The sequence below is a fragment of the Chlamydotis macqueenii genome, chromosome 7, assembly GCF_036417535.1.
Source record: "Chlamydotis macqueenii isolate bChlMac1 chromosome 7, bChlMac1.mat, whole genome shotgun sequence".
Classification (NCBI taxonomy): domain Eukaryota; kingdom Metazoa; phylum Chordata; class Aves; order Otidiformes; family Otididae; genus Chlamydotis; species Chlamydotis macqueenii.
The window spans coordinates 17,200,442-17,226,818 of record NC_141562.1 but is presented as its reverse complement, the minus strand read 5'-3'; the positions used below and the strand labels follow the sequence as shown (position 1 = coordinate 17,226,818).

General features: G+C 48.5%; 1 protein-coding gene across 7 annotated transcripts in view; it reads left to right on the top strand.

The window, feature by feature from the left end:
- The window catches only part of RNLS (renalase, FAD dependent amine oxidase), a 74,304-nt gene extending 49,109 nt beyond the window's left edge, over positions 1–25,195 (top strand). For 2 of the 7 annotated variants that reach the window (XM_086752615.1, XM_086752612.1), the window contains exons 5-7: positions 4,866–5,039; positions 16,547–16,722; positions 20,459–20,738. In XM_086752615.1, the coding sequence (XP_086608741.1) occupies positions 4,866–5,039; positions 16,547–16,722; positions 20,459–20,611 (503 nt within the window). In that variant the 3' untranslated portion in view covers positions 20,612–20,738. The other 5 variants (XR_015259101.1, XR_015259100.1, XM_086752613.1 and 2 more) reach the window with 5 other exon arrangements.
- The last annotated feature ends 1,182 nt before the right edge of the window (positions 25,196–26,377 follow it).

Here is a 26,377-nt window from a genome sequence, read left to right as displayed (position 1 = left end):
TCCTCTGTGCCACCCAGCGAGACCGGATGGTGAAACGAAATGAGAGTGTTTTCCCTCTCGTCCCTGGAAGTCTTTCAAACCAGGATCTCAGTTTGTTTACCCAAGTTTGCCCACACATCCTTACGTGCACGCAGGAGCTGGATACAAGCATCCCAGCTGAGCTCTGAAATCATATGGTAACTCAATGGCGAGATAAGCATCCACCAGCTTTTGGAAGTGCTGAATTAGGAACAGCATAACTTTCCAGAATAAGTAGTATTTTAAATGCAGCTCACGTTGTAGCGTCTGCCTTTCGGTTCTGAACGTGGTTTCTCCCTGTCCCCGGCAGCCGTGACCTGCAGTGGCAGGTACCCGGGGCGTTGTGGGAAGTTGCCCTTAACCTGTCTGCTTCGGTTACCAGGCCGACCTGGACCCTGTACCGACCCGTCGTGTCTCTTCCGCCATCTCTGCTCGCTCCAAAACTGGCACCCCGAGTCCTTACCGGAGCCTCTGCCGACTGCCACAAGCTGGTGGTGCGGGATCCAGGTGCTGCCCAGCTCCTGCGGTGCCTTTTTGCAGGTAAAGGCGCGTATTGCCATCCCCTCCCTCACTCGCTAGCAACTGACTGAACGTCCAGGATTAAACCTTGATGGTCCTGGCTTGCTCTTGGCCGTGGGAGCGGCGGGGGTTATTTTCGCCGCCCTGGCCTCTGCGATGGCTGGACTCCCGGATGGCGTGGTGCCCGCGCTCCCAGCCTGCCAGCTGCCGCCTTGGCTCTCCTCGCTCACGCTGGCCCTCACGGGATCTCTGTGTCCTCTCCTTCCCACAGCACGAGTGCGGCAGCGAGGTGACATCAGAGGGCTGGAACAGCAGATAAAAGGCCCTGGCTGTGTTTATTGAGTGTTACAGAGAAGTCATCCACTCTGCTGTCAGTGTCTGGAGGAACAACGAATACAGTGTACGTGCCCCTTGCTTTGATGTGACGGGTCTCCAGAGGATGTTTACTTCAGTGGCATTCGCAGCGCAGCTGTAGCTGCGTTTTTCAGTGGAAAATACGAGATTTTCGTGTCTCTATGCATTGCTTTAAATACATTGCTATGGCTGATTCTTGTGTGCTGGACCATTCCATGGTCTGAAAGCTGGAGTTTTTTCCAAAACGTTATTAAAATCATCTTAACCGTTCTTGTTGGAAGGGGAAAAATTAATAGTTATTTTGTGGTTTCATGCACAACATTAAAACAACAGTCTGCTTTTCATTTAAACCAATAAAAGTATGGAAATTCAAAATGAAGGCTCTCTTCATGTCCTTAGATCAACTTGTTGGCCTTGCTAAAATGCATAATGGCAGGAGCAGGGGGAAAGCCTCAGTCTTACAACCCGTGGCACTGGTTTTGCATACAGTTCAGCTTTTTCCTTGCTGGATTTCAGACTCGCCATTGCTGTGTTGCCTGTCTTCTCAAGCTGTAAAAACTGCCTTGTTTTTGTAAGCTTGCAACAGTTTAGGATGCAGTGAAATGCAGACGTTATTTTTTTAACACCTAAGCAATAATTAAGGAAATTGGTTAGCGAACATACATCAGTAATTGAATTAATACACTTTTAAATTTTGAGATCTAAACCTGACTGTTTGGGATGATGGGTGTCGTTTCTGGTTCATGGTGTGGTCAGAAGGAGACAGAAGCACCTGCAGCGCAGAGAACCCTGGCCGTCCCTGTGTGAGTGATGTGTCCCTGCGACGGGGCCCAGAGCCACGGGGGAGACAGACCCATCGAGCGATGTTAAACCTTAAACGAGGTATTTTAGAGCCAACTGGCCGACTCGGCTTTGGCAACACTTGACATTGTGGAGGTTGTACCTGCCGAACCTGTGCAATAAACCATTTCCCCAAGCAAATTTAAAGCCCCTGTCCCTTCCCTGGCAGCAGCCCGCGTGCGCTGCGGAGCAGAGGCTGGCTCGTAGCTTGTCTCGTGTCTCGGATGCGTTCCCACAGCGCAGAAGGTTTCTGTGTGCCGAGCTTTGCTGGGGGAATTTGCTTCGCAGGCTGGAGGAGCTCTTGTTTGTTTTTCTTTCCGCAAAGGGAAATGAGTTGCCAAAGTAACCTGGATGAAGAGTAGTGTTTTAGAGGGGACATTGCAGCTTCATATTGATTTGCTTGTTTATCGGGCTTTGTTATTCTTTCAAAGCACAGCAAGAATATGTAATACACTGTTGTTATTTATCATCGCGGTAGGGAGGGGGCCTGGTGGTGATGGGCGTCTGCTGAAATGGCTGACATGGCTGCTCAGACATTGCAGTGAAGAGCCCCCGTGATAGTTCCCAGATGCTGGCCCCGTGCGCCCGCGTTGTTAAATTCATGGTTTGAGCGGGGCCGGGGAACATTTCCAGCGGGGTGGGGTGTGCCAGGTCCTGTCACGCTGGCGTAGTTTCCTCTGGGCCAGGTCTCCTGCCCGCCACACATCCCTGCTCAATCTCCTCCCTTCTGCTCCTCATTGCAGGTGCCAGGCCATGACATGTCCAGGTCCTGGGGGCTGCAGAAGCAGGAGAGAAGTTGTGGAAGAGGGGAAGGATGGAGGAGGATGAAGATGAGGGTCTTTGACCCAAAGCTTAGAGGAGTTCCTGAGGTATCTGGAGAGGAGTGGATCCTCCTTGGAAAGATGTAGGTGTGGGGTGAGGGGAGAGGCAGCTGGGCCCCCTCAGCCCCTCTCAGAGAGGGCACTGGCCTGGAGAGGACAAGGGAGCTTCTTCAAAGCCCCTCGTGCTCAGCCAGCCCTGCCCTCCTGCGGGAGGCCTGTCCCATGGCTGCCTCTGCGGGCAGCTTCACCACCACCACCCCAGTGCCAGACGCCTTATTTCTCCTCTCCTCTCCCCAGCTTCCACAGGTCAATCGATATTTCTTTCTGCCCCCCCACATATCTGTTGCCCAGCGTATTTGTGCTAAAATTCGTGAGGGTTTTTTCCTAAGGGCACATCAAGGTTTATTTCTCATGGGATTTGGGATGGAATTTGACTCTGGTGCGGTGGTGACTGGGTACGGCTGGTGTGGGTGCGGAGGCCATGGTGGAGTGAGGGAGACGAGCCAGGAATCTCAGCTAGCACTCTGTATGTGAAGTCACCGTTTCAGGGGAGGGGACAGAAGGCAGCTTCCGAAATTGGTTCTTCTCCGTGACATGCAGAGGAATAGAGTAGAGAGAGGTCATGGAAAAAATACACAACTAGAGAAACAAGGGAATGGGGCAGGTACCGGTGAGTAGCCCAGTGGCTTTTCAGGTGAGAGATTGTGACTGCAGACCATGCATCCACCTGTAGACCTGTCTGTGAAGAGTCGACTCGGTGTCCTCGGTAAACCTTCTTTGGAGGTTCTCTGAGGCTTCTGAGGTGTGGTAGGCTTCATGGCTTACTTACTGAGCCTCTCAGAGGACCCTCAATAGGGACATAAATTGTACCCCTGTAACATTTTGGGAGGCCACATGGAAACGTTGCTGGATGGACCAGTCATAACAAGAAGTTTGGACATGGCACCTGTAGGCTTGTGCAGCTGAAATGCTCATCCACGGGTTGGTCAAGGCTGTAGTGACACCGGCCCTCACTTGACTCAGGAGTGATGCTCTTCCCTGCTTATTGTCCCCTCCATGTAAATAGATTCTGAACACAGGCAGCCTTGGTGCTCTTTGAGAAGGGAGCATGCTGGTAGCGGTGGTGGGCATAGACCCTGATGCAGACCCGTGGTACGTAGGCTTTGCAGGCTCAGTGGCAGTTGTAGGCACGTCTCAGCGTGACCGAATGTGCTCTCAACCGTGCGTCCTGCTGGAAATCGCTCTGCCAGTGCTGCTGGACCCCTGCCCCTGGCCGACACTGCACAACTCGGGGGTGCCTGCATTGCGGCACCGCGCGTGGAGGTTTGACTGCCAGCCCTGGTTCCTAGGCTCTCGCCATGGTGCAGCAGGAAATATCCGTTCCCAGGGAGAGAGCCTGTGCCGGTGGAGAGAGCATGTGGTGAAGTCACCCTGGTTGCAAGTTCTGAGGAGCAGAATTAGTCATGACAGCAAGGTCAAGTCATGCCAGCGTTTTTCTTTGAAGCGCGTGGAGGTGGCTGTGGCTGGGCAGGGTATGCAGAATCGCACAGCCCCACCAGCTCCGTCTGGAGGCACCAGGGTGGGGGTCTCCAGCTGAGCCCTGCTCCCAGCAGCTCCAGCTGCAGCAAGCGTGTGGCCATGTCCGGGTTGGGCAGGGCAGTCCCTGGTCATGGAGACCCCCTTAGGTGGAGCACATTGGTGACCCTGCACAGGACTTTGTCCAGTTTGTTGTTGTCTCCCTTGTGCTGGGGGGCACCACAAACTGCACAGCGTGTCCAGATGGGAGTGGGAGACCGCTGTGATTTTGTCTTTGCGTGTCCTGCTCCCACTCGCGGGGGTGTCGGCTGCCCGTTTGGTAGTCAAAAGGGATGCTTTCCCCAGAGATTCGAGAGCCTCTGTGTTTGTTTTGTTGATACGTGAAGTCATGTGGGTTTTTGCAGAGTCATACAATCATTTACTTGATGAACCCAAACCAATCATTCCTGTTTATTCATCCTTTGAGAAAAGATTTGGAAAAAAGTCACTGGTTGTCAAGAGGCAAGCGGTGGAGAACTGGGAGATAAACCACCAGCAGACAAAGGAGGGTTACGTGTGAAAGTCATACACTACGTAACGCGCCATTAAAACTTCATGAAGAGGTGTCCCAGAAAAAAATATTACAAAGCACTAGGCTTAATATGAAATTCTTCGTTTCAGCAGTCTGGTCATTTTCAGGAAGGAATAATCAGCTTAACCACAGCATTCACACATTTAATGTTCTGAGAGAAGAGGGATTGTATGATTTTTATTTTTCTTTCTTCTTTTTTTCCACAGTAATTAACGGGAGTCAAAAGCAGCAACTGGAATCTGTGAGCTACTCTTCCCGCTACGCTCTGGGACTTTTTTATGAGGCTGGTACACGGATTGATGTCCCCTGGGCTGCGCAGTACATCACCGATAATCCCTGCATACGCTTCATCTCCATCGATAATAAGAAACGCAATGTAGGTCAGTGCTCCCATTATTTCCCTTGAACACAGTGACAATAGAGGGTGTAGATCGTGAAAAATGCTGTTTAATTGAGTGTTGCTATTCTGAACAGAGCAAGTATTTAACTCGAAGCCTCAGCGGATAGCATGTAATGTCACATTTGGCCTGTAATAAAATACACAATGAAAGTGGGAAGGTCTTCAGAAAATCACCACCCAGCACATGGTTTACGTTACTGCATTTATGAAACCGGTGTCAGGGGATTTGAGACATCAAAATGTTGCTATTCCAAGAAAGAGCTGGAGTTTCTTTGTTTAAACATTGATTCATACACATGCCAATTTATCTCCCGTCGTCCTTTACTTTACAACTCCCGTTCTTTCCACCAAGCACGCCTGGAAGTAGTAGTGAGTTATATAATTGGGGCGGTTCGGTCTGATTCAGAGTTAGCCAGTGCGCTTTTATAATCACGGAAAATCCTTGACGTGACTGCGCATGGTGCGACCACTTGGTAAAGCTTGGAGAGTATCCCACGAGGCAGATCTGTTTCTGGACCATGGCAGTCGAGTAAGTGTATGTTTTATTTATTAAGTGCATTTCATATACCAAGACTGTGTTGGCATAGAATAGCTCAAGAAAAACTGCTAGCATTTGAGTTTAATTAGGTTCGTTAGGAGCTGAAAATGCTTCCCGATTCTGTTACTTGCTCAGGTTGCAACGATGACGAGATTTAACCACGTCCATGAAGTGGGGGTGAAAACCTACCTACCTTTGTGGCGACCTACGAAGTGCTGTGAGGGTTTTCCTCATCAGCTGCTGCCCAATACGTCATTATTAAGTGTTACCAAATTCACTGCGCTGAAGCGTGTTCAGATTTTGACTTGGGAGACTTATGTTTCCAGTCTTCCCTGTTCAGTTGGGGTTCAGTGTCTCCTGCTCGGAGTCTGCAGACATCAGTGATGTCAGTACCTGCTGGGCAGGGTGTTACGAATCTTGCCTGTCACCCTTGTATCTACACACCGTCACCGTGCTAGGAAACAGCCACAAGGTTGGGCGTGCCTTCTCTCTCTTACATCATAAACATGAAATTCAATGTAATAAGCTATGATGAAGGAGTGCCACAGTGTATCAGCGGCACTGGTGGCCAGGACCTCTGAAGATCTCTGCTTCAGCTCCCATGCACAGCAGCCTGTGCTAATACAAGTTCAGGGCAGCCGTGCCTTGTCTAGCTGAGGTTTAAAAAAAAAAACCAGGATGGAGATCCCTTGCATCGCTGGTGACCTGTGCCAGGGGTGCACCTCCACTGGGCGAAGAAGTATTTCTTCATCTGCAGCCTGGACTTCCCAAGGCTCAGCCTGTGGATGTTGCCTCCTGTTCCATTGCCTGCCTCTACCAATTACAGTCTTAGAATCATAGAGTCTTTAAGGTTGGAAGAGACCTCCAAGATCATCAAGTCCAACCATCAACCCAGCACCACCATGCCCACTAAACCATGTCCCGAAGTGACACATCTACACGCTCTTTGAACACCTCCAGGGATGGTGACTCCATTACTTCCTTGGACAGCCTGGTCCAGTGCCTGACCACTCTTTCAGGAAAGAAATTTTTCCTAGTATCCAACGTAAACCTCCCAGTGGAGGTTATCTGGTCCTGCCTCCATGCCATGTTTGAAGATAGATCCAGCTGCAAAATTAGATCATGTTGCTCAAGGCCCTGATGTGATCCAATTTGCCACCTTTGCCCTGCTGGCTTCTGTTCAGTGGTGGAACCACCATCACCAGCAGGATCTTGTCAGAAAGGTCTGTTGCTCAGCCAGACTGAGGCATGGGGTTGTCTTGCAGTCCTCCTTGTCGCGGTGGTAGTACCGTTCAAGTCAGCTCTTCCAAAAAGACCCATCTTTGCACCAAAGCCATGTGGGCAGCAATGGCTCCTGAAGTGCCTTCAGAAACGCAGTTTGTGCTAGGGGCAAAGGAGTTGGAGAGATGAATCAACTCACCACTGTGGAAGCCCAATTTTGTTATTTCCTCTAAGAATTTAGCCTGTTGCTCTGACAAGAGGAAAAATAAAACAAAAGAATGGCTGAACTGGTCAAAACAAAATGCATCCACCCTGATACGCTTCCTCCAGCAGGGAGCAAGTGATTATGTAAAAAAAGAGCGTAAGCAGAGCCAAATGTAGAGTTTTTTTCTCTGGCATTATCTCCTTGTTACTGGCAATGTGCAGCTGGAGATTTTCTTGCATCAAAGATAATATTGCCATTGTTGTGTTTAACGGTAAGGACTTCATTGTTAGTAGCACCTACTGGTATTGTCCATCTGTGCAGAAGGGAACACAGCCCAATGGAGATATTCGCTCATCCTTTCCTCACCTGCCTGCATGTGCGGTCTCCAAGTGCTAGCACCGAGAGCAACGAATGTGGAATTATAATGGAATTATCGAATAGCTAAGTAAGCGTCTCTGCTGTCTCCAAGAGCAGTTTAACCAAGTTGAAAGCATATTATTTGAGGTGTGTTGTTAACAAATACATAGAAACTACCAGAGCATCAATGTTGACCCATGTCTTTCTCACTGAAATTTCCCTCATATCGTGGGAGAGATCTGTTTATATGAGAAAATTTTTCCAAGAAGAACAAATTGTATACCTTCAGAGGGCTGGAACGAGCTGGGGACCGGCAACTGAAGATGATTTCTCTCTGGCGAGGCCCTCCTTGTGACATAAACAGTCAACAGTCAAGCAGCTGCCTTGACTGCGCCGTCTTTGCTGGCGAACTGTGTTGCAGGTAGAGCAGGAGAAGGGACACGCGTTAGCTGGGGCGGTGTTTCTGGCTGCGAGTGCCCAAGCCGAGCGCGGGAGGATTGGCAAGCACGCCCCTATCATGTTCAGTAATGCTGATGTATGGAAGTATAAAAATCAAAAGTGGTCACCAAGCGATTCCCTTTTCTTCAGACACACGCACATACGGACTTTGAGACAACATGGGCAAGGGGGGCTGGACGCGAAGTTTATTTACACATGCGGAGTACTGCAGCCAGAACACGTGTGTTTGTTTTAGCACTTATGCAAGTATTTTGCGTTTGTATTTTTCTTTCTGTGCTCCTGACTGACCTCCAGAACATTTCAGCGGGAGGCACGGCAGCACCTCGCTGTCCCTTGTTTGCTCTCTGGTTTTTGGGGTGCCATTCTTCAGCCTTGATTGATCCTGAGCCATCCGAGGAAGACAGTGGTGACAGTGAAAAAGGAAGCATTCAGAGAGGGAAAGCAGAAGCAGGCAGGCTAAGATTTACCTTGGGTCTTCTGGGTGAAGCAGCTGAGATCTTTCAGGACGGTCATCCTTCCCAAAAAGCCATCACTTTCTCCAGCTGATCGTTGCATGGTTCCACTTCCACTGTTCCTCCTCTATGCCACGTGCACTGTCCCTTTTTATTCCCCTCATATATTCATTACATCTCAAGTGCCCGCACGCATCCCTCCCTCCACTGCATTGATCTGAAGAGGGACAATTGCTTTGCTGCCCATCGGATGTGGCTGCAGTGCTTATTTGGGAGCACGTCCTCAGCAGATAGAGGAGCGTGGCTGCAGCTCTCTAGGCGTAAGTACAATGGCTAATGACACAAACCGCTCATTTAGTAAAGCAGAAACGTAGAACTCTCTTTCTTACACAAGTTCCACATTTTGCCAGTGAAATACCTGAAACAGCCTTGTTACAACAGTATGATAGTGTCAGCGATGGACCAACCGGTGCTGCGACGGGGAGGAGGTAGCGAGCCTGACCTGTGCACGGCTGAGCCTACTGGGGAAGGCGCCGGCACCCAGCGAGTCCCTGGCAGCTCTTCTCTGCGGCACAACATCCTACCGTTAGCTGGCTTCATCGTGCCACAGCTTCATTCCTTACCGATAACTGCGTGACATCAATTTTTTCCCGATTTATGCAGAAGAATCAACAATAAAGCTGTTTCTCTGATACGAGCGTTACCGGTGTAGTCTGGAGTGTGATGAGGAACGCTTTTTGCATCAGCTGAGGATCTTGGCTGCTCTTCATAGCGTCATGTCCCTGTCTGCAGAGGTAACACGCTCCAGCATTATGTAAGGAAGAGCCTACAAGAAGTGTACGTTGAATTCCCTGTGCAGTATATATGAATATTAAATATTTGTGTGATTGGCTGCCTTAAACACCCCATCAATATTTATAACTGGCCGAGGCAACAGTGGGAATTCTTCAGTATAAATATTTTCAGGCCTCATTTCTGTAATACCGCAGTCTTTGCATCTCTTTGCATTCTAGAGGACTGAAGATAGATGACACACAAAAATGGGAGCAGTTCCCGTCTTTGCTTCAGGATAGCGAGGTTATCTAGTTTAAAGGGAAGATTCGTCTTACAGGTTTTCAGGATCAGTGTAATTCTTGAATATCCGTTTTAATTTTAAAATACAGATTTCTTTATCACCTCAGTGCCAAAACAAAATTTTTTGGAAGATGGAAGAGTTAAAGAGTTATTTAGGTTTTCACCTCATCACACAGCCAATTGCTTTGTAATCCCCTGCCCGCCCTGCCTGTCTTTCAGAAAACTGATCAGAAACTGTAAGGCTAATGAATTGCTGAATTTCTGAATATAAAGAAGTTAGCACTGATCCTTACCTGGACTCTTCCAAAGTGTGCCTTGTGAGATGGAGCAGATTTTATTCCAGGGAGAATATGGGACCTTGCGAACCTTGAGAACTTCTGAGAATGGCTCGGGAAGCTCGCTGAGCCCTTTGCCCACGTAGCAGCGTGGCATTTTGAAAGTGAGCCTCTGTTTCTCTTGTTCGTTTGCTAGGTGCGGTGAAGTTAATCACTGTTGATTTTTTTTTTTTTGTCTTTTTATATAGAGTTTTATAAGCCTTGCGTGTTGACTTCCCTTTCGGCAGCCTGCTGATCCCTGCCAGGGAGCCGGGATACAGTTCCAGCCTCTCCAGAGATGCTCAGCTTCTCCGCCGCGCTCCATGCCGGTCCAACAGCAGTTCCTTCGCAGCCTTGCTTCGAGGGTGGTGCGACGTGGCAGTGATGAAGTCCATTCCCTTACCCTCCTGCTACCCAGGGCCAGAATGGGTTTTGGACGGCAAAACACATCTCCCCAGCACAGTTAAAAAATCCTGAGGGGCAGGAAGCAACCACATCTCATTTTTTATCGGTATCTGTTGTGACTCCAGGTTTTGGGCAGGAACATGAGAAAAGCACTTGACACTGTTCCTCTAGGAAGGAAGAAAACGTTCCTGTGGAAGATGTGTGCCTATCACAGGTCTCTTGTGGAGACTAGGTAATAAGTGGGCTCTGTGGAGCCTGCAAACTGATCTGCAGGTCTTGGCTCCTTACTTTTATGCCTTTACCAAAGTAGATCTCATTCTCCTGAGGGTCGGTGGATTTATGGGCTTTGTGGAGCCTGTGAGCCACAGGATGCTTCCAGGGCATGGGGACTGCAGCCCGTGCTGCCTCCTGCTTCTCCGCAAATGTGCGTCAGTCCTAGACCAGCGCAACCACTTCTAAGGTCGAGGCTGACCAGCCTTTCTGAACATCCTGTCCTTGGCACCTCAGTGGACGCTGTGTCCCTTTGCGGCATGAGGTTTCATGCTTCAGAGCCTTTCAGCTGAGGAACGTGCTCCATGATGGCCCTCAGAGATTATTTTCTCTCCTGGAATATTATTCTTTGGGCAAATCCAGCTGGCTTCTGATTTCTTAGGGATAGTAGGAGAAGGTATAGCTGCTTCCTCACATCTTTGCCATGTCTCCACCGCTAACCATGTGGGTAGTGTCGAAGGGTGGATGGGTCCTTCTGCCATTGATATAGCCCTGAGAGCACCATGCTCTATTCCGTTCCTGGTGCCTTGAAATCCATGTCACTCCCCCAGTTCCTTCCCTTCTACAGTTACTTTGCAACCTGTCACGCTCCCAGAACATGATAGATACCACCCTGACCATTTACCAGATGGATCCCATGACTTTCAGGCTCTGATGGTGTTCTCCCTGCTAAGGAAACTTCAGGCCTCTGTGGATCCCAGGGATCACAGCAAATCTCTAAAATGTCTTTTTGAATTTAGGGACTCTGAGCCCTGACCTTGGCATAGATTTGCCAGAGAAAAGTAGCTTTTGTGTTTTGTGAGGGAGAAGATTTTGGTGGACAAATAATCCATGGTGGGCTTTCTCTGAGAGGTTATGTTTTATTTTATTGAGGTGTTTGTGCTTTAGTGATCTGTCTGTCTCCGTCCTTCCCAGAGACTGATGGTGAGGACGACATGGCCACCACTGGAGCTAACTTTAATATCATCTGAGAACTTCCCAGGGCAGAAGAGGTCCGTGCAGGAGGATTTGGCACCACAGGCTGTTCGTATTGTCCCTGTCCTGCGGGACAGAATGAGTGGAAGAATTCACCCACAAGTCTGTTTATCCCACCATAACAGTGACAGCAACGATTCTGGCCCGAGCAGCTTTGCTGAGCAGCTTCACCTAGGACACCATGCTCTTCCATCTCTCCATTCTGCCCTAAATGTGTTATTCAAAGCCAGCAGCCACCTTTCTGGTGCCAGATGCTCCTGAGCCACAAGCCACTGTGCCGGGAAAGTGGCCCAGGGCAGTGTGTGGTGAGCTCTAGTGGCTTTCATGCTTTCTGTCCTTGATGCCCCTTCCAGACAGCTGATGTATCCTCCACCTGTTACAGCTACTCATGGACTTAGACAAACCCACTCCAGTTCCACCTGGAGGCATTGGGCTCGGTGTCTCTGGCCCAACCCTGCTCCCAGAATAGCGAACGTCGCAGCTACAGCAGATGTCCAGGCGAGCCGGGGCAGTCCCCGAGGATGGAGAACCCCCGTCACTCAGGGCCTCGTCCCAGGGATGTCCTGCTCACGTGGGAAGGGACTGTGTCCTCCTGTCCAATTGGGATTTTCTCTCATTGCAGTTGTGCCCATTGGGTCTTGTCCTGTTGCATTGAACTTCGGCTCTGTCATCTCTGTCACCTTCACTCCAGGGTGCGGAAGACACAGTTAGATCCTCGCTTCAATTCTCCACTTAATTCTGCTTTTATTTAATCTCTTGTCTTTTCAGTTCATCCATTTTCTTTTTCCTTGTATATGGTTTCCGACTTGCTAAGAAGGGAAGGCACCGCTGATCAGATGGACAGTGCAGCCAGACTTTGGTCTGGAGTGCTTCAGCGTCTCCCACAAGGTCTTTGAGGATGAGATTTGTCTGGGGGGAACTGGTGGAACTTCACACTTGGACTCTGAGACAGAACTGGGATTTGTTCATCCCTGCTGCTGTGCTTAGCCCTTCAGGCTGCTCAGAATGGTCGCATGTGGCCAAGACATCCCGAGGAGGGTGGTTAAATCCTATCCCAGGGTGCTTAAATCTGGGTCCCAGATTTAGGGTCGGCTCTGCCACCTTTCCCATTGCCATGAGCCAGCCGCTCCACAGCCTGCAGGGTCCGCACAGCCCCAGCCGCTGCTGCGGGGCCAGCTCTTGTGACACCTTCACTGTCGCGGCCGGGGTGCTGGGCTGGATGGGGTGATGTGCTAAAGATTGCGTAGTTCTTCTCTGTTTATGTGGAAGCAAAATGCATCTTGAAAGCAATGTGTTTATCCTCACGTTCGTCACTTTGCTTCTACTGTCTGTCTGTGTCTGTCCTGCACAATGCAGCAGACCACAAGAAATTAACAGTAAAAGGGAGAAAACTTAACGCAGAAGCAAAAGAAGCTTGTGCTTGTAGTATTGCATCTTCCCCGTGCCATGGGGAAGGGGAGAGCCTGAACCTCAGGCACAAACCGTGCCCACCAAGCTGCCGTCGCTGCACAGGTGATGCCGGCGCTTCCCTCGCTGGCCACAGCCTGCGTGTGGGGTCTCCGCATGAAAATCCACTTTCTTCCTGATGTGAGTTAATGGAGGGGATGGGGGGCAGGCACCCAGCCTCTGTGGCCGACAGCACTGCTGCGGCGATGCAGCGTGGGCTGGGCGGAGGAAGGAGAGCCAGGCACAAGGTCGCCACTCATCGGATTTCGACGGGGTCCCTGCAGCAACTGCAGGTGCCGAGGACGCTGCCAGCACTGGCAGAGCGGCTCTTCGCTCGTTACATAGGTACAAGCTCCAGCCAACGCTGCCGTCTCATTCCAGCTCCAATCTGCCCAGCGTCGGATGCCCTCCGCCGCATCAACGGATGGGATTAATTGCCGTGCAGCTGAGATGAAAGGAGGGCAGAAGGGGGAGCAGATGAAAGCTTTTGTGCTGCTCCCATTCACCCTCGGATTGTCGCGCCGGGCATTGCCAGGCTTGCCACATCTCCCGTGCTACTTCGTCATCTGCTAGCCCGGCTGTGGATGGCTTGCGTCCTTGCCACAAATAAAGGAAATTAAAATCTCATGAGAAGCCCTGCCAGAAGCCCTCACTTTTAAGCTGGCGGTTGCAGACGGATCTAAACGCTGTGGGAGGAAAATGACAGTTTTATTCCTGCGACAGCTGAACCAGTGCATCAAGGCTGAGATACCCCCATTGCTTTCAGGGAAAAATCGATTTTAAACTCCTCTGTTAGCCAGTATTTTCACAGAAGAAGGAAAAGGGCTTGAGGCTAAACTTGATCCTCGCAGGCTGCATATTTCAGTACTGGAAGGCTGTGACTCAGTGGCCTCTGGAAGCTCTCCAAGCTATGAGTAGCTCAAAGGAGGAATTAAAAACTTAACGAACTGCCTGTTCTCCTGAAACTTGTTTTGTACATGCTATGGAAGAGATGAGAGATTTGAAAGAAGGCGACCCTGTCCAAGAATCATTTGCTATAACAAGTCGCAGCAAGCAATGAATATTTATTTTATTAAAATGCTTAGACATCTTTTAATGAGCCTTTTTGCCAAGTTTATGTGGAAAAATTTGCCAAATAGCATGTACACTGTGATAACTCCCAAGGGACCTGATGGGCTTCCCCAGTTGGTCTTCTGTTTGTGACTATCTCTATGTAGAGACATCAAAATACCTATTTTCTCCCTCAAAATGAGAAGGAGAGATTGAGTAGCATTTTTGACATTTTTCCAGGTGGCTGGAAAAGCTGATGCGAACAGAGATATGTTCTGTGCCATCCTGTGAAACCAGGCTTGGGGGTGGCAGGAGGAATCTCAGGAGAATGGGTCTGAGGCTGGATGTCAGACTAGGGCAATCAGTTCATCAGAGCTCAGGGAAGAAGAGGAGGCCTTTGGCTGAGCCTCTGCTTCTAGACAAGAGTGGTCCTTGTTTCACTCGTCAGTCTCCGTCCCCACATCTGCCTTGCCCTCATCCCAAGTCCACGTTGGGTGGATATCTTGGGCCTGCCCATCCCTGATGGTTAAGGCTTACTTTCAAAGCTAAGACACAAGAGAGCAAAATCAGCACCTCAGGTTAAATTAGGAAACAATCTCCAAGTTTCTGGACACTTCTCAGGAAAAGAGCTCTCGTACCTGCTGAAAGTACTGCTTGCAAGCCAGGGAGTGATCTTCTGCTCTCGGGCGTGCCTTACTTGGAAAAGGAGATCTTTAAGGAAAGGCAGCACCACGGCTGGGTGCCTTCAGACATGGCCTGTCAGGGTGCATTCCTGATCATAACCCGGAGACATCTTCCCATACTTTTCACCACATTTTCCCAGTTTTTGAGAGCAAGGCTTGACTGAGCTGGCCCACCCAAGAAAGAGACTCAGCGAAGGGATCCTTGCAACTGCAGTTAAAGACTTTTTTTCATGCTTCCTGTGGGTGCTAGGACTTGGTACTGCTGCACCTCAGTAGCGTATTCTGAAGTCATCAGCACAGGTCAAAAAGCTTATCAGAGAAAGAGATGTTGGTTGCCTTTAGAAAGCTGGAATTTGTCATCGTCTCAAAGGGGATCTCCAGCTGGAGGAGCTGGAGATCTCTTTACTGACAGAACAGGAAAAATAAAGATTTCTATCAACCTCACAGCCAGAACCAGTCAGAAAGTGTTCATCTGCCTCTTTCTTTGTGGGTTCCTTGGTCATAAAATGCCATTTGCTGAGACTAAAATATTTTCTATTGAATGTGCTAATTCAAACTGTTCAGCCAGAAAAGGCTTTCTGCTTCCAAAAGAGGGACTGTCTGGTTAGTGGAGTGAGAGGGAATCACTTAATTTAACGACCAGCTTGGTGAGTTCAGGCTCTCAGCTGTAATATAGCAGAACCTGGGTCATGTCCTTTCTTCAGCAAACGCGTCCTGCTCATTCAAAGTGGAACAGCCCCAGCAGGAACAACTCCCACAGGGATCTGCTGGGTCCTCATTGAGCCTTGGCACAGGGAAATCACTGAGCCTGAAAATTGTCTAGGCAAGTTCTTTGGCCGCTGGTTGTTGGCTGTCCAGACCAAGTCTGTAAGGTGAGAAGCCAACATGCCAGCGGGGACAGAAGTCACTTGCTGTAGAGACCCTACAACAATAACAAAGCCTGGCCATTCCCAGATCTGCTGGGATGGACATCGGCACTTGAGCTGCCTTCAGTTCTTCTCCAGGCACTGCAGCCTGGTTGATTTTTAAGGAACAAACTCCTTTTTCTGAGTTTTTCACACTTGCACATATTTGCCAGAAGGCAGAAGTTATATTGAAGGTTCACACTCCCCAAAACGTGCATGTAGACAACCACACGTCGATTTCTTGGAAGTTGCTAGAGCAGCAAAATTTGAGTTGAGTTCACTTGTGCAGGCCAAAAGGAAGCGTTGATTTCTCGAGCTAAGCTGCCCTGGCTTCTGTTCCCCCTTTTCCCCTCCATAAATGTAAAGTATTGGTTTTATTCTGGCCTTCCAACTGTGTAAATACTGTTGCATGGCAAATATGCAACCAATTATAGAGAGAGAGAGCTGATGTTTTTCACAGTAACGCAACAAGCACTCTTCTTTTTTTCTCCTTTGCCTTAAAGGTAGTTTTTATCTCATGATGATTTCATGTTCAAGTCTTTCATATTTTTGTGTCACAGAGAGTGTCCCCTTGAGGGGACATGCGTTTCAAACCACCGCCCAAGCCATTCCTTACGGCCAGGCGGCTGCAACTGCGTGCCTCCTGGTGCCCTGCGATTGGGATTGTTACTATACGTTAGACCTGGCTGGGAAACTTCCTACAAAGCAGTTTTACATGTTTCTTTTTGTTGTTCTCATTTGCCACCATTGCCAGTTTGTTGCTTCCTTGTAGAGCCTGTCAAAATGTCTGGGGGAAAAACAGGAAGAGTTTGCTTCCAGTATATTCCCCGTTCCTTCCAGCTGCTACTTACCGGTTGTGGGAATGCCTTGAGGTTCCTCCAGGAGACATGTGGAGCTTGGGTTATTGGGTAAAACCATCGCAAATTTTGAAAAAAAGCCTAGATTTCTTCACTGTGCTTCTTGTGAACAACTCGTATTGTTACCCTTGTATTTTTTTCCAGGGGAAAGAACAGGGTGGTGCCACAGATATGTTCCATCTTATTGACTCTTAGGCTGCTAGACCACTGTCAGCGTGCATGAAGGCAAGTATTAATGAGTAATTCTTTCAAAAGCGACTCTCTTCTTTATTTCAGAGTCTCCTGAAATTGGGCCCTCAGTTGTGGTTCACACAACTGTGACATTTGGAAGCGAGCACCTGGATTCAGACCCTGCAGAGGTGCAGCAGTTAATTCTCAGTCACCTGCAGACGATTGTGCCATCCTTGCCTAAACCAGCCAGCATTAAGTGTCAGAAATGGAGATACTCTCAGGTAACCTGTGGTGGGATCAGTCAGGTGGGAGGATGCTGCTGGGGCAGTGCTGTAGGACAAACTTGCGGTGCATGGCAATAAACAGGGCATTGTCCGTCCGACCCAGTGGTTTTCATCCTCAGGGAGCAAGAGGAAAGGGGATAGTAGCTTGATATCCATTATGCGTTCCTCCGCGAAGCCATGAGCAGCATCCAAGGCTGGCCAGCGACAGCCAGGTCGTTTCTAGTTGCCTAGACCTGGCTGAGCGGTGAGTTGTGCAGCGCTCCTGGTAAGTGGAGGCAGGAGCAGCGCACAGGAAGGAAGGAAATCCCACATGCGTCTGTGGGATTTTCACTGGTATTTAGAAACATGACTCAATCTGTCTCTCCTGTGTCCGAAGGTGTGTGATATTATTAGCAAAATTCCCACCCTACCACAGAGTGGTAGAAGTGCTTGCATTCAACTAATTGTTATTATTTGATTTGGCCCAGTTCAATTTAACAGTATGTTACAGGAAAAATATTTTAAAGTAAACTGCCTGAGGGTAATAGTAGCAAAATGTGTATATTTTACAGCCTTCTTTTAAAAATCCAAGGAAAATGCTGGCAATCTAAGTTAAATTAAGTTAAATTACACTGGTGAAATTGAATGTGGAAGTCGATGCAAAATATTTACTTAAAGCAGTCCCCTAAAATTTTTTCCTTTTATGATGTCTGGAGAAGTTACTGTAGAGGACTGTTGTGGAGTCTGCTCCTACGCCTTGATCTGCATCCCATTTAGGAACCTGGTCTCATCAGCACAGAGTTTGTTTTTTGGCCAGTTAGGTATTGGGAGTTTGCAAATCACTTCCCAGTGCGCAGTATTTGTTCTCAGTTGTCATATAAAAATGACATTAACGTAGGTTTAACTCATCCAAAAACCATGGTATGCCTTTTCCTCGTACTCCTCACGCTTTCAGCAGTGTCAAAGGTGACATAGGCATATGCAGCAGAGGTGGCCCATTCTGATTTATTTCACCATGAAAACATGAATAAAGGAAAAGACAAGAATGGCAGTTAAAAAAGAGGTCTCGATTGCTTTCTACCAAAGAACTGTGGTTTTTGAATCCTGGCAAAATTATCGCCGTAGAGGATTTATTACAACTGTGTACCTGTCGCTTCAACTTTCAGAGGCAGCTGGAACAGCGACTGTAGGAATTAACTCTTTATTTTCCACAATTGGTTCAAAATTGTTGTCTTCCTAAATCACTAGGTATGCGTCCTGTTTCCCCTCTTTAAAAATTACATTCAGACATTGTACTGCTGGTGATGCTCTGTTATTTTCTCAAAGCAGGATACAATTCCCAGCTTCTCCTGCCTCTGTTCCCTGCTATCGGCCGTGCTGCCGCTAACCAAACCCCCCCGCCTTCAGCAGCTGCCTGTGCTTCATAGCTGTGTCACAGGGGGAATTAGCGCCTGCCTTTAATTTGGTGGATGAATGTCAATATGTCTTAGGCTGCAAATGAGTCAGTCTAGGTCAGGTCTGTTATCTCAACGGAGAGATCCCTATGCCACCCTATAAAATAATCACTACCTAAATTAAATATCTGGGACAGAGCTCCCTCTTTCTCCTGAAGCTATCTGTACTTCCAGTTATAATAAGCTGTGGCCATAGAAGCAGAGGGAACTGATAGGATGGGTGCATCTTTCCCCTGACTCTTTTAGACAGGATTTATCCTACTTGTTAATTAAATCCGGCTGTAAAGTCCTTCACATGGCCAAACACAATCCTGGGATTAAAATGCAGACATTACAATTATCCATGGCAGATGAGGGATTAGGACTTCCAAACTTCTACTGACACTGCTTAGCAGCACAGCTGCAGTTCTGGATTCTCTGCTTTAATTACGATGAGGCACTATTAGCATTCAGAGCCAACAGCTTCCCAGCCCGTCACGTCCTTTTGGCACGTATGAGGTCACCTCATACGTATCAGGGATGCTGGGAAAACACAGAATCGTAGAAATCAGACCTCTTCAGAGGGGACCTCAGAATGGACCTCTTCAGGTCTCCAGTCCAACCTGTTGCTCGAAGCGGAGCTATCACCAGCACTAGGTGAGCTTGACCATGGCTTTGTCTAGCCGAGTGTAGAAGTCTTCGAGGATGGAGACCCAACAGGCTGTGCGGTGTAGCCAAGGGTAATTTGCAATTTGTGTTGGACAGCACCTTCAGAAGAACTTGAAGAAGGGGCAGGATCATCCCTTTCCCTGGTCGCTCTGTCTAGATTTAAGGCCTTCACCACATTGAGCACACAAGTCTTGCCACACAGGTGAAAAGACTCGGGCTGAGGTGTGAAAATACTGATCTTGTGATCAGCGTGACCAACCAGAAGCTGCTTGGTACAGCCGGCATCATATATGCACTGGGTAGTGCAGAAGGAAGGACGCTCAAAAAGCGTTTTTCTACAAAATCTTTCTTCATTGTTTATGCTCTGTGACCTCAAATTAAGTACTGACCTAAAATTAGTCTGAGAAAGGTTTTGGCTGGATTTACCATACATGGCTAGACTCTTCGTTAAGTTGAGCTATGGAGAGTGGGTTGCAACTGGCTACAAGTTCATTTCAGGTAATTGCCTCCTTTAAAGAGATGCTAACGTGCTGGTAACACAAAATGCAGCCTGTAACATAAGTGTGGGTGTTTAGCAGCTGGTCCGTGCTTGGAAATGGCAGATAACAGCACAGCAGCAGCCAGCTGAGCATGCGTTTGAATCCCTGGAAAAATCCCCTGCGCTGAACGAGGTGCCTTGGGCTTGAGGACTTGTTCACCAGAGCTGGCAGTCGCACTGTGGGGTACAGTAACGGTTTAGTGCGCAGGAATCCAAACCGTACCTTTGGACCAAAGGCAGGAAGTCAAGGAGTGATCAGAACACTGTACTCTCTGTGTCATGCTTTATCATCTCTGTGGTTTGATCTCTATTGCTGGTCTGCTGCTGTGCTTCTGCTCTTTTTTTTTTTCTCTCTCTCTGGCTTTCTAGATATTATTTTCTCTTTTTCAATGTTTCATCCTTATGGGTCTTGTTTTGTCATTTCTTTTCTCGGACTATTTCTTCCCACCTTCCTCCTCTGATCACTTCATCGTCAAGCTGTCCTGCATCTTCTTACCTTTTTCAGCCCCTTCAGCCTGAGCCTGCCTTGCCCTCGTGTTTGCCTCTAGGTCAGCGCTGCTGTTGCCGCCGCCTTATCTCCGTTCTGAGATTCACCGGTGCTGCTCTGGGGTGCACCAAGGCTGCACGTATGCTTGCGCAGCAGCGTGGAGCAGGGCAGGTCATCATGACGGTCGTTACTCTGAAGTCTGCCGCAAGTCCCATCTTGGAACCGGCAGCCTGTCTTTCTGTTGTTGAACAGTGACATGTCTGGGAGTTTTGGCAAGCCCACCTTTGCTGACATGAGATCGAATCTCTTCATACCTTTTGGCTTAGAGATCGCCATGCCTCATCTGTCCAGGGTCAGGCAATTCATTTCTGCTGAGACAGTCTGAGAAGAAGACAGGACAGGGCTGTAAAGTTTCTGAATTTCCACATATAGAAAAGCTTTGTTCTCGTTTAACTCCAGAAGGTAAATATTTCACTAAGGTACTTTGATCATTAATGCTTGGACCTGTGATCTGGGATGGGAGGGCTGCTGTGTATGACGGCATCGGGAATACGGACCTTTCTGGTGTGAAATTCAGGTAAATAGAATACTTCATTTTCCATCTCTCTGTATGCTTTTATTTTTCAGGTTACAAAAGCTGTGCCCTGTTGTCCGGGACGAATGATTCTTCATACTCAACCTCTCCTGATTTGTGGGGGCGATGGATTTACTCGTTCCAACTTTGATGGCTGCATAGATTCTGCTATGAGTCTTGCAGAGGCTGTGAAGTCTCATTTATAGGAATTTCAAGGTCAGCTGCTAAACTTAGTCTAGAATTATTGATGAATTTTACTAAGATGGATTGAATGCTAGTTTAGTATTAATATCACTGGCCTCTATCTTGCAAAAATAAATAAAGGAAGATGTATTGGTGTGTTGTAATAATTATTGGGATGGAACTGAATTGAATTTTCCAGGGTCTGTGCTGCGAGTGGTTACTTTATTTGAAGTAAAGCTTTTTCTGGCTCTAGCCAGGGGCACGGAGCTCCAGCAGCCTTGCCAGGTCTCCTGATACTTTTACAATCCATGAAAAATATGTCAAGGAGAGGAGCCTGACTCTCAGCAGCACAAAAACCCATGGAACTGCAGAGTTTACTCCTTCTCTGAGCATTTGGAGCCCTGGAAGTGACAGAAGGAACACACACAATTGCTCCCAGAGCTTTCATACATACTGTGGTTATTTCTTTTGGTGCAGATCAGTCCTGGTCATGGTTATTGTGTTGGCCATGGAGAATCAGTGATGAGGCATACCTTGCTGTGCTTCTCAAGTTGGACGGCCTATGCAGGGTCTAACCATGCCCACTCAAGGTCTAACCATGTCTCCAGGCATGGACAACTTTTAAGTGAGGCATAGTAGTTGTCTGTCGACCAGATTGCCTAGCCCACAGTTTTCTGGAGCCCTGGTTGCAGATTGCTGGAAGAGCTCATTTAAGAGCTTGGTGATGTTACCAGCAATGATGGTAGAATCACAGAATCACAGAATGGTTTGGGTGGGAAGGGACCTTCAAAGGCCACCCAGTCCAACCCCCCTGCAAGGAGCAGGGACATCTCCAACCAGATCAGGTTGCTCACAGCCCCGGCCAACCTGGCCTGGAACGTTTCCAGGGATGGGGCATCTGCCACCTCTCTGGGCAACCTGGGACAGTGCTCCACCACTCTCAGCGTAAAAAAATTTCTTCCTCATGTCCAGTCTGACTCTACCTCCCTCTGTTTTAAAACCATCACCCCTCGTCCTGTCACAACAGGCCTTGCTGAACAGTCTCTCCCCACCTTTCCTGCAGCCCCCTTTAGGCACTGGAAGGTCGCTCTCAGGTCTCCCCAGAGCCTCCTCTTCTCCAGGCTGAACAGCCCCAACTCTCTCAGCCTGGCCTCACAGCAGAGCTGCTCCAGCCCTCTGATCGTCTGGGTGGCTTCCTCTGGACCCTCTCCAACTGGTCCACGTCCTCCTGATGTTGGGGGCTCCAGAGCTGGATGCAGTGCTGCAGGTGGGGTCTCACCAGAGCAGAGCAGAGGGGCAGAATCCCCTCCTTGACCTGCTGGCCAAGCTGCTTTGGATGCAGCCCAGGATGTGGTTGGCCTTCTGGGCTGCAAGGGTGCATTGCCTTCTCATGGTGAGCTTCTCGTCCACCATCACTCCCAAGTCCCTCTCCTCAGGGCTGGTCTCCATCCATTCTCCGCCCAGCCTGTGTTTGTGACTGGGATTGCCATGACCCTTGTGCAGGACCTTGCCCTTGGCCTGGTTGAACTTCATGAGGTTGGCACAGGCCCACCTCTCCAGCCTGTCAAGGTCCCTCTGGATGGCATCCCTCCCCTCCAGTGTGTTGACGGCACCACACAGTTTGGTGTCATTGGCAAACTTGCTGAGGTTGCGCTCTGTCCCACTGTCCATGTCACCAACAAAGATGTTGCACAAGTCCCAGTACCAACCCCTGAGGAATGTCACTCGTCACCGGTCTCCATTTAAATGTCGAGTCATTTACCACACCTCTTTGAGTGCAGCCATCCAGCCAATTCATTACCCACCAAGTTTTCTGTCTGTCAAACCCATGTCTCTCCAGTTTAGAGAGAAAGATGTTGTGCGGGACAGTGTCAAATGCCTTGCACAAGTCCATGATGTGCCACAGAAACATGGTGCCTGTCCTGAGTGCAGTCTAAGCAGCACCAGTCCAGCTGTGCTCATGAAAGAATGGAGAGAAGGTGAAAGAGAAGGCACGCATGTTTCTAGTGCTCTCATGGCAATAGGACTGCGATCCCAAAGTCATCTTGGGAATGGACATTGACATCTGGGCTGTAATGTGAGTTACACACAGTAAAGCGGACCAACCAGTAAAGCGGACGCACTTAAGAGCTCAGTGTTTGCCAGGTTAGAGAGTCACGGGTGCATCGCGGTTCCCTGATGGTCCGGCGTCCCCTGGGCACGGAGCAGCCCTTTCCTCCTTCCAGCTGGTGGAGGAACTGGGGCAGGAGGGGCCAACGGAAGACGGTGTAGCTGCTTTGCCTGGCAAATGCTGAGAGGAAGGAGGGAAAAGAATTCCTCTAAGCGTGGTCCGTGGTGGTGTGTGAGCAAGAAAACTGTGCTGGCATTTCAGGCATGGGGTTACCTCACCAGCACAATGAAAACTCATTTAAAGTGAACAGCCAGTCTGAAAGGGAGGTGAGTTCTAGACAGCTCTGTACTTTGTTTTGGCAGAGCAGGTGTAGAAATAAAGAGGGACAAGTCCAGAGAAGGATATAAATACATGTGTGAGCGAATGAACAAGAAATTTGATTTGAAATACTAAAAAAATAAACAGTAGGTGTAATTGTGTTGAAAATACTGCCTGTCAAAGTTTCAAGTATTTCTAAGCTACTAAACTCTGTTTCTGTGAAGTCAATTTGGAATGACTCAGAAATTAACCGATAAATCATTTTTTTATTCTAAATTTGATTTTAGATCACCCTTCCTCTTAAATCCACGTCACAAGTTTAGTACCTCTCTGCTACAGCACTAAAAGTAACAAAGTGCTGTTTTCAGCAGCCAGAACTTTAACCATCAGAGACGTACAATTCAGCCTCTTTTTCTTAAGCCCCTGCATTTCACAAAAAATCCAACATCCTGTATTCACTGCAGCTGATCACTGTAATTTACAGCTGTGTTTGACCGTTTCTGATGCAGAATTTTGAGTGATGCTAAGAACTTTAAAACTTAAAAGACATCTTTGGTGGATATTTAATGATAGCATGTGGTTTTATTAATTTTTTTTTCTTCTTTCCATTAAGTCCTTAAGTTTAAAACTTGGTGTTGCGATTGTGGCTGAACCAACCAGCTCCAAACCTTCAGGTTTCAACCACTGCGTGTTGTGCGGAAAGGGGGAAGACTGGTGGTCATGTATGTGCAGAAATCTCCTGTCTTCCACAGGTCAAGGTAGCCATGAAGAGCCACATGGTCACAGAATAAAGTGAGGCATTCACTATTGGCTTAACTTAGCACAAGCTCAAAAGCAACCAAAGTCCCAGCTGAAACAAGGTTTTATGTTGCAGTGGTGGAAAACCTTCATGAAAAAGTGGTACCCTGTGAAGGATGGCGTATGAAAGCAACCAAGCCCCATTTTTCGTATGTTCTCCTCAGCTTCCGTCCAGGCCTGGCCATCCTACAGGAATCAGTCGCCAAGGGAGTAACATGCTGAACCCTACAAGAGGGTTTTCTGCTGGGTTATTGGTTCCCCTGAGAGATGTCGCCATGGCAGGTGGGTCAGCCGTTGCTGGACCCGTGGTGATGGTTTCTGGGGACACATCCCACCAGTCTGCCTTTGTCCAAGCTCTGCCTTAGTACACAGGGAAGGATGTGTGTCCCTTTCCTGCAGAGGTGAAGGAGCAGGCTGTAATTTCAGGGGATCTTTCCAGACTTCACTTGTGCTGTTTTCCTCATCTTCGCTCTTTGTTTTCTGCTCCTTGCTCCGAAGATGAATTTTGCATTAAAACATGCTAAAATTTGCACTTCCTTCCCCTTCCTTCAATTTTGAATAGAAGCGAGCCAAACCACTAAAAATCCAAATAAAGATCAATCCTGAAAGTGTGCAGCATGCAGAAAACTGAAAATGAGGCATTGTTGACTTATCGCTGTGTCGTTCCTCTCACTGTCTCCGAAGAGTCGTGATGCTTTCATGGGGGCCTTGTATCAGCAGCAGCCTTCAATACCACAAGTGGCAGATAAGTGGAGATATCTCTGACCCCATCCTTTTGGCCATCTTGCAGCTTTGGTCATTGTGAGACCTCAAAATACTCGCTAATAAGCAAATCACAGATTCAGCAATTTTTCGAATCATGAAATTTTCCATTCAGAGGTTTTCAAACATGAGTCATGGTGAGTTTCAAATTGCTCCCATCCTATCATGATGGTCTATCAAAACACTTCTTTCCTATAGCTTTCTCCAAGATTAAGATTATTTAAACAAAAATGACTTTTTTTTTCCAAGGTGGAGTAGAAAAGTTCATGGACATGTTCCTCCTCTGGACGCACTCCAGACAGTGGGCACTTAAGGGTCTCCGCAGCGATATCGCGTTTCCTAGACGTGAGCCGGGAGATGACAGCATTAACTTTCCCACGCAGGGCGCATAACGAGTGGTGATATTTCAAAGAGGCCGCTGAATCCAAAAGGACGGCAACAGAAGATACTTGTCTGGTTGATTTCCTGGGCTTTTCCCTGAATGGGTATAATTTTCAATTAACTGGCAGATCCATCAATTACAACCCATATCTCCTTGTTCCCAGGCAAGGGTGATGGCTGCGTCTGATCTCCTGTATGTCACGAGCCACAGCTAATGTCCAAAGTTGAATTAAAGCATTTCAGCTCTCAAACGACAATGGTACTGTCTTCCTCAACAGAAGAAAAGATGAGGCCGTAAATGCTCAAAGCCTTCTAACTCACGGTTGTGTTAACTCCCACCCACTTCGCAGGGCTGGCCTGTGGCACCTTGTGCAGTCACTGCTTTTACAATATGTTCTGAGGTCTCTGAGCCTTTAACTGTGCCTTTAGGTCTCCTAGCAGCTTAACATTGTCCCTCCAACAGCTGGCGTCAGCTGTGTGTTCCTCCAGGAAAGACTTTATGTCATTGGCCAAACAGCAGGCTAGGTGTTGGCAGGAAGACTTGGTAGGCACAACTACACCTTGACATCTCCTGCTAACTGAAGCGTTGTGAGATCTGTGGCTCAGCCAGCTGTGATCCACCCAACATCTGCCTCCTTAGCACCATGCAGGGCAGTTTTTGCATCACAACTGTTGCATGGTCCTCAACCAAACGCATTTGAGAAAGCCAAGCATGCTGCACCGAGCCATTAGACCCCGTACTCTGCCACCCCTTCCCCTCACAGATCCACCTGGGTGGTCTTCGCAGCTCTATCTTCCTTCTTCTAGGAGGTGCCTGAACTGAACACCATCCATGTGCTGCTCTTGCAGAGGTGTTTTTGGAGACAGTAGCCACTGAAATCTTGGGCATGGGCAAGGAGATGTGTGGTGCTTTTCCCCCCTGTGAGCAGGACGTGTGGCACTGTGTTTATGCCATTGCCACCATGTCACTGGCACTAAGAGGGACCTGTCATATCCCATACCATGACATATTTTGGAGGAGGCCCTGGCGGAGATGGGCTTGAAGTCACGGCACACCCTCTCCTCCCGAGGGGCATCCCTCTGGCATGGGGTCCCTCTTGCCCTGTGGGCAAGGATCTGATCCTGTCAGCTCTCTGCCCGCTCCTGGCATCTGACCCTGCTTGCAGATCCCTGAGATGGAGTAAAAGTGCTGTGAAGTGAATAAAAGGCTTTTAGAAACCAAGTGTCACAGGAGGCCACAGAACTTTGCTGAGAGCCCATCAGAGTCACAAAGCCTGACTCCAAAAAGTGCCATTAATGACATGCTCAAAGAGGTCTCATTCCCCCCCCACCCCCCCGCCCCCGTTTTACATCTGGAGCCCCAACAAGGGCTGATCTGCTTGTCTTGTGTCCCAGGAGCTTCAGAGACTTCTCCCTTCCC